Genomic DNA, 13830 nt, shown 5'->3' with positions numbered 1-13830 from the left:
GGCTCAGCTCCCGTATACATAATAAAAGACATATTTTAAAGCTTATTTAGAATCTATAAAATCTTTTAAAAAATAATAAATAAATTATTTATCTGCTAAATGAATTAAAAATAATCGTGTGATGGCCTTTTATTTTTATTATTATTTTTAATTTTATTAAAATCGTCTCAGTGTGCAGCATACAACGTGTAAATAAATAAATGTGTAAATATGAGAAATGTGTGAAGAGCTTGGTTTTTAATTTTTTAATTTTATTTTGAAAGTTCAATAATAATAATAAAAAAAAATACATAAAAGACAATAGATATATGTCAGTTCCAACAAGATTGGACAACACATTTGCTTTCTTAACCCTCGTAATGCATTCAAACTCTGAATTAAATTCGTGACCGCTCAAAATTTTGTAAAATACACCTCTTCCGGGGATACTAAACTAATTGACCACCAACTGACCCATGCATTCAGATCCCTCTTATTTTAAAGTCACCTACAAATATTAAAATTATTATTTTTTGCTACCTGAATACAACCATAGCAGTCCGTGATTGATGTTATATGAAAGCACACGCATACACAATAAAACACTTATCCTTGAGTTTTCAGTCATTTTGTTAGAAGTCTGCAGGCTAGGAAAATATTTTTAAATCTTCATATTAACTGTTTCTATTATTTTTGTTGTTGTTGACATAATTAGTCAATAGCTAAATTATTTTACAATGAAAAGTACAAACATGTTGTCAGCTTATTTATAGAGCTGATAGACAGTCATGTTAAATCCTAAAGTTAACGCACATAAAAAAAAATAATAATAAAAAAACTAAACAACGCTTTAAACGCTATGTAAATACCATGTATAATTTGGCACTCTAGTGGTTAATAAACAGAACTGCACGCATCCCGCGGAAGAATATTCTAACCGGAGCTACAAGTTAATGTCTATGGCGATTCACGCAGGTATGTGTTACTCCGCAGCGGTGACGACCCGAACAGGCTACAATAGTCCAGATATAATCACTTATTATGAATTTACCATAGTGATCTGGGATAAGTCAAAAAGGCGGTTTGGTATATTAATTTATGATGTACTCGGTCATTATATACATTTTGCAAATTTTGAACACAGAAAAAAAGTTACATAGTGTTGCTTTGACGTGCACTTGGATCTTTGGTTGTAATCACTTTTAAAACTGAATGGAATTAAAAGTATTAATGTTAAACTTTGAAGTTCTAAAGTAAATATTGTGAAGTCTGGAGTGGATTAGATTAAGCCAGGCATGAAATAACTCCTTAATATAACACTTTATAGATAAAATCAAACAATAGTAATAATTCTTCATAGGAGTCATATATTTGTGGTGTTTTTTTTATTTGAGTAATAAAACTGTAAGAAAATTTTCAGACACAGTGTTAGAGATCAACGTCACAGAGTAATTCGGGCTAATACAAAGGTAAATAGAAGGCACTGTAACTAAGAAAAACTACAGCAATTCAACAGTATTAATGTAAAAACATATTTTTGAGTGACATATTTACTTAAAATCTAGAGTTAGAAACAACTTTAATCTGTTTAATAAAAATTCAAAAGTAGATAAACCCCCATTATGTGAATATGCAGGCAAAATTAAAAGGCTTTTTAAAAAAAAAATTGTATTAATACATTCAATATTGATTTAAGGAACACTAAATGCTACTGGTTCTTCCTTAGTCTTCCAAACAACGTGATTAAAAAAAAAATGCTGATTCGTTTAGAACACAATCCTCATTTCCAATAATAAACATTACCGATTTTCTCATATTGTTATCTTAAAATACTATGATGGATAATTGTGCTCTATTACATTGCACAGTACAAAATGATTGTTTAGGAGAGCGATCTGGAACTGAAAGAGGTTTTGCTGTAGTTAAAGCTGCTGTATTTGGAAGAAGAAGAAGAGGAGGATAAGCTGTAGTCTACGCTGCCTCGACGGGATCCACTTCGAGAGCCGCTCCGAGAGCCTGAAGCGGATCCTGGATTCGAGAGGTTGTAGGGGCTGCTGATGCCACGTGATGAAACCGTGGAGGCGGGAAGCATGCGGACCCCCGTGTTCTCCTCGGTCATGCATCCTTCCAGAGCCTCCTTGTAGGATATCCTCAGCTTGGTCTTGGGGCAGGTGAGGGTTTTGGGGTGGTGGCGCGTATCCTGGAGCTTCTGAGCTGCTCTTAGGTCCAGCCAGCCGAGCTGCAAAGCCTCCTCAAGTGAACGTCTGCACCCAAGCTCTGGGTCGAATAGCCCGCCAGTTAAAAACTGGAATTCGAGGAACCGCTGGCCGGCTTCGTACGGCAACCATTTTTCCTTGACGGCTTCGGCGGCTGACATCTTACGCTTGGTTTTCACGTCTTCGAAACCAATATACGCTTTCTGGGCAGGTTTTATCCTGTTGGCCATTTCGTCATCAAGGACACCAAGTCGCGTTGCTTCTTGAATAGAAATACGGCGACCGTTTTCAGGGTTCACAATCCCTCCGGTGCAAGCCTGAGCCTCCAGGAGTCGTTGCGCTGTGATGGAATCAATGATTCTTCTCTTCAGAGCATCACATATGCTGATCTTCTCCAGCTTCTCTGTGTCAAAAACTGCTCCAACTGGATTCTGCTCCTCGATCATTTCCACTAACGGGGTCAGTTTGATTGACATGCTGGATATATGCTTGGTGGAGTTCGTTGAGGATGGATCTTGTTGAATGGTTTCTTGAGTGGAGATACTCTTGACTGTTTTAACCGTTTCAGTTTTTATTTTCTGGCTTTTCATTGTCGTCTGGGATGCGAAAGATGATGAGGCGTCAGAGGAGCAGAGTGGTTTGCTGAGGGTCTTTGTCTTGTTGGCGATCATATATGCAAGCTCTGTAAGGATGAGATTTCCTGAGCTATACTTATCAAGGACATCTTGATCAATCACTCCTTGAGCGAGCAGTTCTTTCAAGTCATATTGAATGCCTGTTTGCATGTCCATTATAGCTGTACTGGTCGAGCCATCTGGGGCAATGATGACTATTTCTTCCCACTCACATTCTTGCTGAGACAATTCCAAAAAGGTTTCAGTGTCTATGAGTTTCTTCTCGTAGGCTTCACGCACCGTCATCTCTTTATTATCAGGATCAACAATCAATACTCGTTTCTTCCTTGTGGAGTTCTTCTGCTGCATCTTTTTCTTATCATAAAGAGGCAGAAGCACTAGCCCCGTCTTCTTATCTGGAATGCAACGGCTCTTTAGCTCCAGGTAGGTCAGATTATCCTCTGTGTTTGGGTCAAAGAAACCCTTTGTATCATCTCCTTCATCTTTCAAAATCTGGTTCATCTCTTCATCAAAGTAGTTCCTTTGGTACGCCACATCAACATCGATTCTGTGACTGTGTTTAGGGTCAATGATGCCACCACTTGCAATCTGAGCCTCCAGCAGGCGAATGCCATGACCTTTCTCTATGATACCACGTTCAATGGCTTCGAATAGGGAGATCATCTTGTTAGTGCCTGGGTCTTTGTACCCAGTTACCGCTCTCTCTGCAGACAGAAGCTTGTCTTTGAACTCCACTCCCACCAGTCCTTTCTTACAAGCCTCCTCGACTGTGTAGTATTCGTTGTTGATGGGATCAATAATGAAGCCTGAGGCTGCCTGGGCCTCCAGAAGCTCCAAGGTAGTGCCTTGTCTCAGAAGCCCTTGCTTCATGGCCTGGTAGATGGGCAATGCGCAGTCGTTGGCCTCGTCATAAATCCCAGCAATGCAGGTTGAGCCTCGGAGATAAGCCCGAAGCCTGTGTTCAATATCACGGCTGGTAATCTTGCCCTCTCTCAGATGATCTACGTCCGAAGGTTGCAGCAATTTCGCATCCACCAGATCTGACACACTAACTTCATGGCGCAGTCCCTGTACAGTCACGGGTTTCTCTGGAGCTGGAAGCAGGAGTAAGCTAGTACTGAGATCAGCCTTGCATCGCTTCTTGATAGTAATGTAACTGACACGCAGACCAGAATCAGGATCGATATAGCAATCAGGTCTGGCATTTAGAGCTTGATAAAGATCTTCATCAACAAGGTCACGGTCCATGGCAGTATCTTTGGAAAGATAGACGCTAAGGATGGGATCAATGATGCCTCCCGCCGCCTCTTGTGCCTGCAGGAGACGCAGAGCTGTTTCTCGGTTAACTATTCCTTTCTTCATGGCTTGGCTTACTGCCAAGAGTTTACCAGTTTTGGGATCCCTGAACCCAACGCAGGCGGCCTCTGCAATCAACAGCTGCTTCTTGTCAGCTTCATCCACAAGTCCATTCAGACAAGCCTCCTCAACCGTCATCCTCACATTAGCTCTGGGATCTATGATGTACCCTGTGGCAGCTTGAGCCTCCAGCAACATGTTTCCACTCTCGTCTGAAACCAATTTTTGTTTTTTAGCCTCGGTGAAGGTCATTTTGCCCTTAGGTCCTGCTGCAAGACCTGCAATGGCTCCTGTGCCTTTAAGATTAAGCCTAATGTCAACAGATACATCCTTGACAGTTCGCTGGCCATTCATCAACTGCTCAAATGTCACCTTGTCTATCACACCACAGTCATGCAACTGCTGCGCCGTGACCTTCTTGCGGACACCTTCGAAGACCAGTGAGGAGGCATCCATTAGGTCTGTCTGAGTGTATTTGGTAGCACCATCTGGTTTCCGCTGCAGTCTCAGGAACTCATTCTGCTGCGAGTCTCGAAGCGCCTTCATTTCTGCCCTCTCTCGTTCCGAGTTCTGCATCAGCAGCCTGTAGCGTTCTTCAGTCTCCTTCAGTTGCATCCTCAGCCTCTCCATCTCGGATTTAACAGAATTAAATTGGCTCTCCAGGCCGGAGCGCTCCGAGGTGTGCTTTCGAATCTGCTCTTCGTGAGTTGCGCATTTGGTCTTCCATTGGGTAAAATCCTTCTTGATCCTCTCATTGTCCTCCTGCAGCTGTGCTTTGAGTCGCAGTTCTTTTTCCAATGAGAGTTGGATACTGGCTAGCTCGTCTTCCAGCTTTCTCAAGCGCATCATATCCTGTTCCATTGTGGCTATTTTGTTGATGAAGTCATCCCGTTCTCGCTGCAGGCTGCTGCACTGATATTGGGATGTTTGGATCACAGAGGAAGTCTGCAACAAAAACCCCAAAGAGAAGATTTGTTTTATTTTTTAAGGTGATCATCCTTTAAATGATTTTTCAGATAGGACAATGATTTGTTATTGTATGACAATTATTTATCATGCATTGATGATTACAAAAAAGAACTGATTGGTTTTCAAGCAAATTAGTTGGTTATAGGCAACCCTGCTCCTGGAGGCACTACCTTACAGCAGATTTTAGTTTTATCTAGGGGTTTTCACGGGTCCCCCTTGGATCCGAAAACCTGAGGTCCGACCCGAGACCTGATAGTCCATAACATTGACGAGTACCTTAGCCAGGTCGGATTCAGTATCAACGGCTTCAAGACTTGGGTAATTTAAAATAAACTACTTTTTCCAAATGGAACCAGTTAGACCCAAATTCTTTTAAACTATCCCGAATGCATAGGCTTCTTTCATTTTCGTGCATAGAAAAGCATATGTTTTATAGATGTGAGATCTATCAGGAAAATCCACTGGCTTCATTTTGCTGCCTGTTCATAGATGGCTTTTCATTTTTGTGTCCAGGAGCCTTTCCTGGAGATCAGGTTGGAGACAACACTAGCGAATCCATTAATTATAGGGAATCCATTATATATAAATTTTCGCAGTGATTTTGCCAAGTAAGACATGTTTCTGGATTAACATCTTTTGATGATCCTGGATGAAAATTATTGTCCAAAAATATAAACCCAATCCCTACCCCTAAATCTAAAATCAGTGGGAAATTATAGCTGATTAACAAGGGTGTAGAAGCACAACTCTGGTTGTAAGCCTAAAGCAGATATTTTCTGTTAAGTTATAGCTCAATTCTGATTTGTTGATTGGAATGTTGTTCCAGGATTAACAAGGATGTTGATCCAGGAACATATTGTACTTGGTGAAATCACGCTCGCCAAATGAAATGCCATCGGGTCGGACTCTGATCTAATTTCATCGGGTCTGTCTCGGGTCGTGTTCTTCTTAAAAAAAAAATTTATGCATGTTGGGTTCAGGTAAGAAGTGATTCAGGTTGATTCGAGTCGGGCACATATTTTAGGACAAGAGAAGTCCACTAGTTTCATCCCAACTCCAACACACTTTCTTGTTATTTTCAAGTAATCCTGAACACCTTGATTAGCTGGATTGGTGTGTTTGATTAGGGTTGGAGCTAAACACCAGCATAGTAGCCAACCAGGGGCAGGGTTTGCAAAGCCTGTTCTGAAGTATTAAAATCACACAGGGTGCCACAAACAATAGAGGTTAGATTGATATGTCTTGAATGTGGTTGATCATGTATGCAATGGATGCTGTTGTGCAAAACAACTGTCAAAGGGCAGACTACAAAAGGCATGTAAGATGCAAATCAGCAGGGTGTGGTGTGGAAATAGGTCAAACATGCAATTAAGACATGCAAAAATATGGCAGATTTTTATGGGGACATATTTTGCATGTCAAGACTAACAATTTACAGCTTGAAGTGTGAGAGAGAGATGCACGCAGCTGGCTAAATCTATTAATTTTAACTTGAGAACTCAAGTTTTTAGATATCCTAGTACCTCTCTGGCTTGTTTTTGTACATTTTCTATCTCCTCTTGCAGTTTTTCTCTCTCGCTTGAGAGCTGTCGCATAAGCCTGTCATGCTCTGCACCGGCACGCTGGTTGGACTCAAGCTGTTTCTGCAAAGCTGCAATTTGCTCAGTCAGCTCCCGATCTCCCTGCTTTTTGTTCTTGAGCAGTTCCTCGTGTTCTAGACGCACAGAGCGCAACTCCTCCTCCAGGCGGAGACGATCTTTGGTCAGAGTTTCGTTGAGCCTTTGCAGACGCTCAGTTTCAGCAATTCTTATGTTTAATGCACACGTCTTCTCCTCCATTCTGTGATGAAGGGCCTCGAAGCGCTGGTTGGCGTCTTGGACGCGCCCCTGCTCCTGTGTCAGCTGTAGTTTCAAAGTGTTCATCTCTGCTTTCAAGGCAGCAAGGCTCTGAGAAGATGCTTTGTGCTCCTTCAAGGCACGTTCTAGGGCCTCCTTCAGCTGCTTGCATTCTTCATCCACATGCTTGGCCTCAAGATTGGTCTCTTCCTGGCTCTTACGCAGCGTGGTGATTGTAGTGGTGTACTCCCGCATGGCCTGGCTACTCTTTTCAAGTTGCGCCTCTGTTCTCCTGCGCTTGCTGGCCTCCTCTTCCCCCACTTTCCGCTGCTTCTGCAAATCACTTTCCAGTCGCTTCAGCTCCTCCTGGAGCTCTTGAATGCGGTTTTGAAGGCGTGTATTAGTCTGTTCAAACCGGCCCTTCTCAAGAGCATGGGCCTCCAGCTCCACCCGGATGAGGCTCAACTCCTGGTGGGAAGAGCGCAGTTGCACCAACTCCACATTACAGTTTTCATACTTAGTTTTGAGGTCGACCAACTCCCCCTCCAGTCGCCTGGTCTCAGCCTCGAAAGATCTTTTCAGACGTTGCTCCTCTTCTAGAGAGCGTGAGAGACGGTTGATCTCACTACTCTTTTCTTGCAGTGCCCGACTGGAGCTTTCCTGCACCTCCCTTGTTTTGTTGTCTGCTTCACGTTTCTGGCTAGACAACAACTGGACTTGAGATTCAAGCTCATGCCTCTTTCGGCCTTCCTCTGTACTTACAGCTCTAAGTCTCTGGACCTCCTCTTCTAGGTGTTTCCTCTGAACCTCCTCCTGACCGAGGGAGATACGAAGCCTTTGCATCTGCTCCTTTAACTCCCTAGATTCTCCCTCTAATCTTTCAATCTCCAGACTCATGGAAGCAGCATCACTTTCCTTCTGCTGCGAAAGCTTCTGCATGCTGGTCTGAGTAACGAGGATTTGAGATTCGTAGGTCTGTTTCACCTCTCGTATCTCTGTGTTGTGCTCCTGCCTTACCTTTGCCAGCTCTGCTTGCGCCTCCTTGACGCGCCGAGCCTCGTCTTCCAATTCCCTTCGCAGACGATCCAGCTCTTGAGTCCTGTCAGACACAGTCTTTTCTAGCTCCATCTTGGCCCAGCTGGCCTGCTCCAGTTCCTTGAGTTTCTTGCGCATAGTTTCATCATGTTCGTCCTGCATAAATGTGTACCGTTCTTCCACGACTTTCTTTTTTCTCTCCATTTCGTCCAACTGGAGTTTGAGGCGACGTACTTCATCCGTTAGCTCTTGGAGGCGGTTGGTAGAAGAGTCCAGGCTATCTTGTGTGGCCATGCACTTTAGAGTCTCAGTCCTCTTCACCTCTTCCAGAGATAGCAGGTGTGTCTGGGATTCATTCAGCTCCTGCTGATATTTTAGAAGAGCTTCCTGCAAAGAGGTATTCGTTGCATTTTGATCCTTGATAGCATCTCGCAGCTGCTGAAGTTCCTCCTCGAGAAGCTCAATCCTGGTATTCCGGATCTGCAGAAAACATTTTAATATACATTATGTTGTGCTTCATAACTATATATTTAGCAGGTAAGTAAGTACCTTGAGAATAAAACTTACATCATGAAACCTTACGCTAACATTTGGACAAATCTGTTCAGTCCTAAAACCATTTAAAGACTTGGTAATTTTAAGGCTTTTGCATTTACTGAAGAAGGTTTAGGTAGGGCTGGATGATTTTGGGGGGAAATGTAATCGTGATTTAGTGATTAACACAACTTGGATGAAAACCTTGTGAAATATAGATTAACACGACCAATTCTGGGTCAATTATTTACAAATTTCAGTCTGTAACTGATTCCAAATTACATGACAAAACTGTAATTACTAATATAATCTATTACATTACACATTTTAAGTAATATAATCAGACAAATTTTTGGATACTTTTAGATAACTTATTCTTTAAATAATTTATCATTTTTTAAATGGGATAATATTGTACCATATTAATATAAAAATGCAAAGAAAATATATAAAAGACAACATATCCCAATCATTGTTATTACCAACACAAAGTGCATTAAACACTAATTTACGTCAAGGTTTCTTAAACTGCGGTTCATGAAGGAACTTTTTTGAGTTTAATGAAAAGCTAATAATTAATTAAATCAAACATGTAACAAGTATAACAAACATAAAAAGTAACAAAAAAGTAACTTTAGTCTGATTACAAGTATTGAATACAAGTATTGTGTAATTAGATTACAAGTAATGTAATCTAATTACAAGTACTTAATTTTTGTAAATTGATTACCAGATACCAGCTACTACCCAGTGCTGAATATGATTATAACAAATTACATATTAATAAATATTAAACAAAGTAAGATATTACTTTTTAAATATTTAACTGTAAATAAAATAATAAAATCTTGATTTATTCGCTCTGAAGAGTCCTTATATACCTTCAGTTCTTCCATGTTCTTCTGGGAAGCCGTAAGAAGTTTGTAGTAATCGCTTGAACGTGTGAGGAGCTCTAAGTAGTGTGCATTTAGTGAAGAGACCTGGGGGACAAAGACAAGTGTGAATCGTTTTTAAATAATAAAACACTGCAATTACAGTAATGCTTGTGTGTTGACTGGGAAAGTGTGTGTTTTTAGGTGTACCTCTTCTGAAATGAAGGATGCTGGTGACTGCAGCACAGTCCTCTTGATGGGGATGTTAAGCAAAGTATCCAGTCCAGCGCTGTAGACTGCCAACTCAAGCTCATAGCTCTACAGAGACACAGTTCAGATTATTTTATTATTAAAAATGCCGTCAGATGTGAAATTAGAAATTAGTAAATTTGCAAACTACAGCAGTATCCTAAACCAATGACTACATTTGTGTTTGTATTTTTTTAACATGGCTTCAAAGCAGCTTTACAGAAATTCATGATGCGATTATAAAGCATAAAAATAAGTCATTTTAATAGTTTTTCATTTGTCTTATAATCGCAGTTCAGATCATGTAGTTTGCATTTTACAGTGATGTTTTGTAATATTTATCTTAACTCTTAACAGTAAAGCCTCCATTAGTTAATGCATTAACTAATATCACTTAACAATGAGCAATATATTTGTTAAAGTATATCTAGGTTAATGTTAGTGTTAATTTACTGACCCTGAAATACTATTATATTTTTTTGTTAATATCAGAATCAGTTTTTGTTTACATTTTTAATTTTTAATTTTAGTTCTAGTTTTAGTCATTTTTTTGTTGTTATTTTTATTAGCTTTATATATATATATATAAATAATGTCCATATAGTTTTTCTTCATTTTTATTTCAGATTTAGTTATTTTAGTAAATTAAGTTTAACAACTAAAATTAAACATTTTCTGAAAAAAAAATGAAAATGAAAAATTTATATTATATATATATATATATATATATATATATATATATATATATATATATATATATATATATATATATATATATTAATTATTTAAATGCTATTTTCAGTTTTAGTTAACTATAATAACCCTGGTAAACATAAATTAAACGTTAATAAAAACACAATTGCTCATTGTTAGGTCTAATGAATAATATTAATAATATTAAGAGATTAAATAATATTAAGAGACAACTTTTGATTTAATAAAGTGTTATGTAGTAAATTAACGAATTAAAATGAAAAAAAATTAGTATTTTTACAAAATTTTAAATTTGAGCTAAAATTAATTAACAAGTATTTTGAATGGTTTGTTTATGATTTCAGAGACAGAAACTACTCTATTAACAAATTTTTAATGACTACATTGGGACTTAAACTACAAAACTTCTGACAGCACAATTATTGAAACTGAATACCTTGATGGCTTTTATGCAGGTTTCTCCGTCTTTCTGCACCATCTCCAACAGCTCTCCCTTCGCCTTTATATCAGAGTTTAACGCCTGCACACATTAGAAAACAGCATGACGAAGGTCTACTTAAACTTTATTTATATGGCTGATTTAGACATGTTTTCCAGGCTCACTCTCTGTTGGTTGAGGAGCTGTGTGTAAACGGTGATGTCGTCGGTCTTCACGGTCTGCTGCGCATCGATCTGTCGCTGGGTTTCGTCGATCCAGCCGCTGAGACGAGAACTGGACTGCAGGTATCGCTGCAGATGAGGCAGGTAAGAGCCCAGATCCTCCAGCCTGAGGAAACAGCCTCGTTAGTCACTTAATTAAAGCCTAGAATCAGATAATACGTGTTCGGTTGGGGACGGAGCGTCTGACCTGTTGTTGATCTGTGTGTGGATGCGTTTCCAGCGGTCTGACAGCTGGCTGACGTGCTCGGCGTATTGGGAGAGGTTTATGATGCACCTGTAACGGCCCTGATCCGTCTGTTCATTATACTGTTGGAGCTTATTCAAATCAACCAGCAGTGAATTCAGCAAATCCTGCTTGTGCTCCAAATCACTGCGCATACTCTGGATTAGGAGGAAAAGTAGAGGTTAAGTCATATTGTAGAGTTAACTGCACTTGAGGACTCATTCGGATTTTCTAAATTTTTACTTACAAAAATTTAATAACATTTTATAAATGTAAAAATCATGAAATAATTTTTTTTTTCAATTATTATATATATTTTTTTATATTATAACTATTATTTTTTTAGTATCTAAACATGATTACCTGAAGCACTTGATGGTATTTCTGCACCTCGTTCGTGTCGAGCGACGATGTCTCTTTCTCCGTCAGCCGAGCTTCATAAACCTTCACCACGTCTTCAGCTTTCAGCAGATCTTTCAGCAGAGACTTCAGTGAATTCAACCTGAAATACGGAGGACGGGTGGGAAAATTTATATTTAATAGGTGTAATTCACAGCAGTTGATATTTTTTCTGATGCGTAAAATACAATTGCCTTCATAATGATCATAACAGTTCAGAAGTTCTTTAAAAGTTTTATAATAATAATTTAAAAAATATATTCCAACCGAAAACAATAGAAAATTGTAAAATTGTAATTTCAGTAATATATATGAAAATATATTCAAAAATAAAACAGATTGTATAATTAATAATTATAACATAACATACTAATAATTACATAATATAATATATAATGTAATAATATGATTTTATTTATTATATAATTATAGTATATACAAAATATTCAAATTTATTCATTTAAAATTTTATCATAAATTTATAAAATATAATAATTATAATAAATAAAAAACATTAAGTTATTTAAAATTATATTATAAAATTATATATTGTATTAACTAAAGTAGTTCATTTGAAGTTGTAATTATATTATAATAAATAAATAAAACAGAAAACAATTATTTTAGATTGTAATGATAATATATAGTTATAATTAGGGTTGCAAAAGGTGGACATTTTTCTGAAATTGTGAATATTCCAGGATTTTTATTTATTTTTTAATATTCCAGGGATTTTTGGAAATTCTCTGAAATTTACTGGAACTTCTCCACCCCGTTACAACATAATTATCCTAAAAATATATTCAAATACAAAAGTTTTTTTAAAGAAACATGCTAGCCACATGCTAATCATGCTAGAAACATCCTAATCATGCTAGTAACATGCTAGCAACATACTAGTAACATACTAATCATGCTAGAAACATGCTAGCAACATGCTAGCGACATGCTAATCATGGAAGAAACATGCTAGCAACATACTAATCATGCTAGTAAAATGCTAGAGACATGCTAGTAACATGCTAGTGACATGCTAGTCACTTGCTAATCATGCTACAAACATGCTAGCGACCTGCTAGTTACTTGCTAATCATGTTAGAAAGATGCTAGCAACATGCTAATAATGCTAGAGACATGTAAACCACATGCTTATCATGCTAGAAACATGCTAGAGACATGCTAACAATAAGCTAATCATGCTAGAAACATGCCAACAACATGCTAATCATGCCAACAACATGTTAGTCGCATGATAATCATGCTATAAACATGTTAGCAACATACTAGCAACATGCTTATCATATTAGGAACATGCTAGCAACATACTAGAAACATTTTAACAACATGCTAACCATGCTAGCAACTTGCTAATCATGCTAGAGACATGCTAGCCACATGATAATCATGCTAGAAACATGTTAGCAACATGCTAATCATGCTACAAACATGCTAGCGACATGCTAGTTACTTGCTAATCATGTTAACAAAATGCTAGATACCTTGCTAATCATGTTAAATACATGCCAGCAACTTTGCTAATCATGTTAATGACATGGTAGTCACTTGCTTTTAATGCTAGCAATATGTTAATCACTTTCTTTTTTAAACTTAACTTTTCAAACTTTTAAATCTTTTTAAACTTTTTAAACTTTTCAAACTTTCTAAATTTTTCAAACTTTCTGGCCAGGCTTTTTCAAGCCAACTTAAAGTTTGACCACAAACTTTACTATCTAGTTATTTCATAATATTTCAAAATATTATTGTTCTTATTGTATTTCCGGTTAAATAAATGCAGCCTTGATGCACATAAGAGACTTCTGCGTTAAGAATCTTACCGACCCCAAACTTTTGTACAGTATTGTATCATTACAATGAAGTCCAGCTTTATATTGGTGTAGTGAGTACCTGTGCAGGTGTGCAGTAGTGTAGTTCTCCAGGTGAACTAGTCTCTGGTTAATGAGGTCCAGCTGTGCGCGCAGGTATCTGGCTTTATCACTGTCCGAGGCGTCTTTGAGTTCGGTCTGAAAGCTGTCTCTCAGGCTCTGAAACTCGGCCTTCAGCATCTGCACGTCGTTCTGAAAGACCTGCACACAAGCGCTCGGTGTTAACCCCTTCCTCTCAGAGATCAGTGTTTCTGAGCTCTTGTGTTGGTCA

The 13830-nt window shown here is 38.3% G+C and overlaps 1 protein-coding gene across 2 annotated transcripts in view; it reads right to left on the bottom strand.

Annotated features, from left to right (window-relative positions):
• Positions 1-1349: 1349 nt before the first annotated feature.
• LOC113120559 (desmoplakin-like) overlaps positions 1350-13830 on the bottom strand; it is a 30110-nt gene continuing 17629 nt past the window's right edge. Inside the window, exons 16-24 of one of the 2 annotated variants that reach the window (XM_026290429.1) lie at positions 13582-13760; positions 11641-11779; positions 11242-11435; positions 10998-11160; positions 10831-10914; positions 9642-9749; positions 9441-9539; positions 6679-8505; positions 1350-5131 (exon numbers count right to left, since the gene is read on the bottom strand). In XM_026290429.1, the coding sequence (XP_026146214.1) occupies positions 1862-5131; positions 6679-8505; positions 9441-9539; positions 9642-9749; positions 10831-10914; positions 10998-11160; positions 11242-11435; positions 11641-11779; positions 13582-13760 (6063 nt within the window). In that variant the 3' untranslated portion in view covers positions 1350-1861. The remainder of the gene's footprint in view (positions 5132-6678; positions 8506-9440; positions 9540-9641; positions 9750-10830; positions 10915-10997; positions 11161-11241; positions 11436-11640; positions 11780-13581; positions 13761-13830) is intronic. The other variant, XM_026290430.1, reaches the window with a different exon arrangement.

The sequence above is a fragment of the Carassius auratus genome, chromosome 20, assembly GCF_003368295.1.
Source record: "Carassius auratus strain Wakin chromosome 20, ASM336829v1, whole genome shotgun sequence".
Classification (NCBI taxonomy): Eukaryota; Metazoa; Chordata; class Actinopteri; order Cypriniformes; family Cyprinidae; genus Carassius; species Carassius auratus.
Note: the sequence above shows the minus strand (reverse complement) of the source record. Positions and strands in the feature narration are given on the sequence as shown.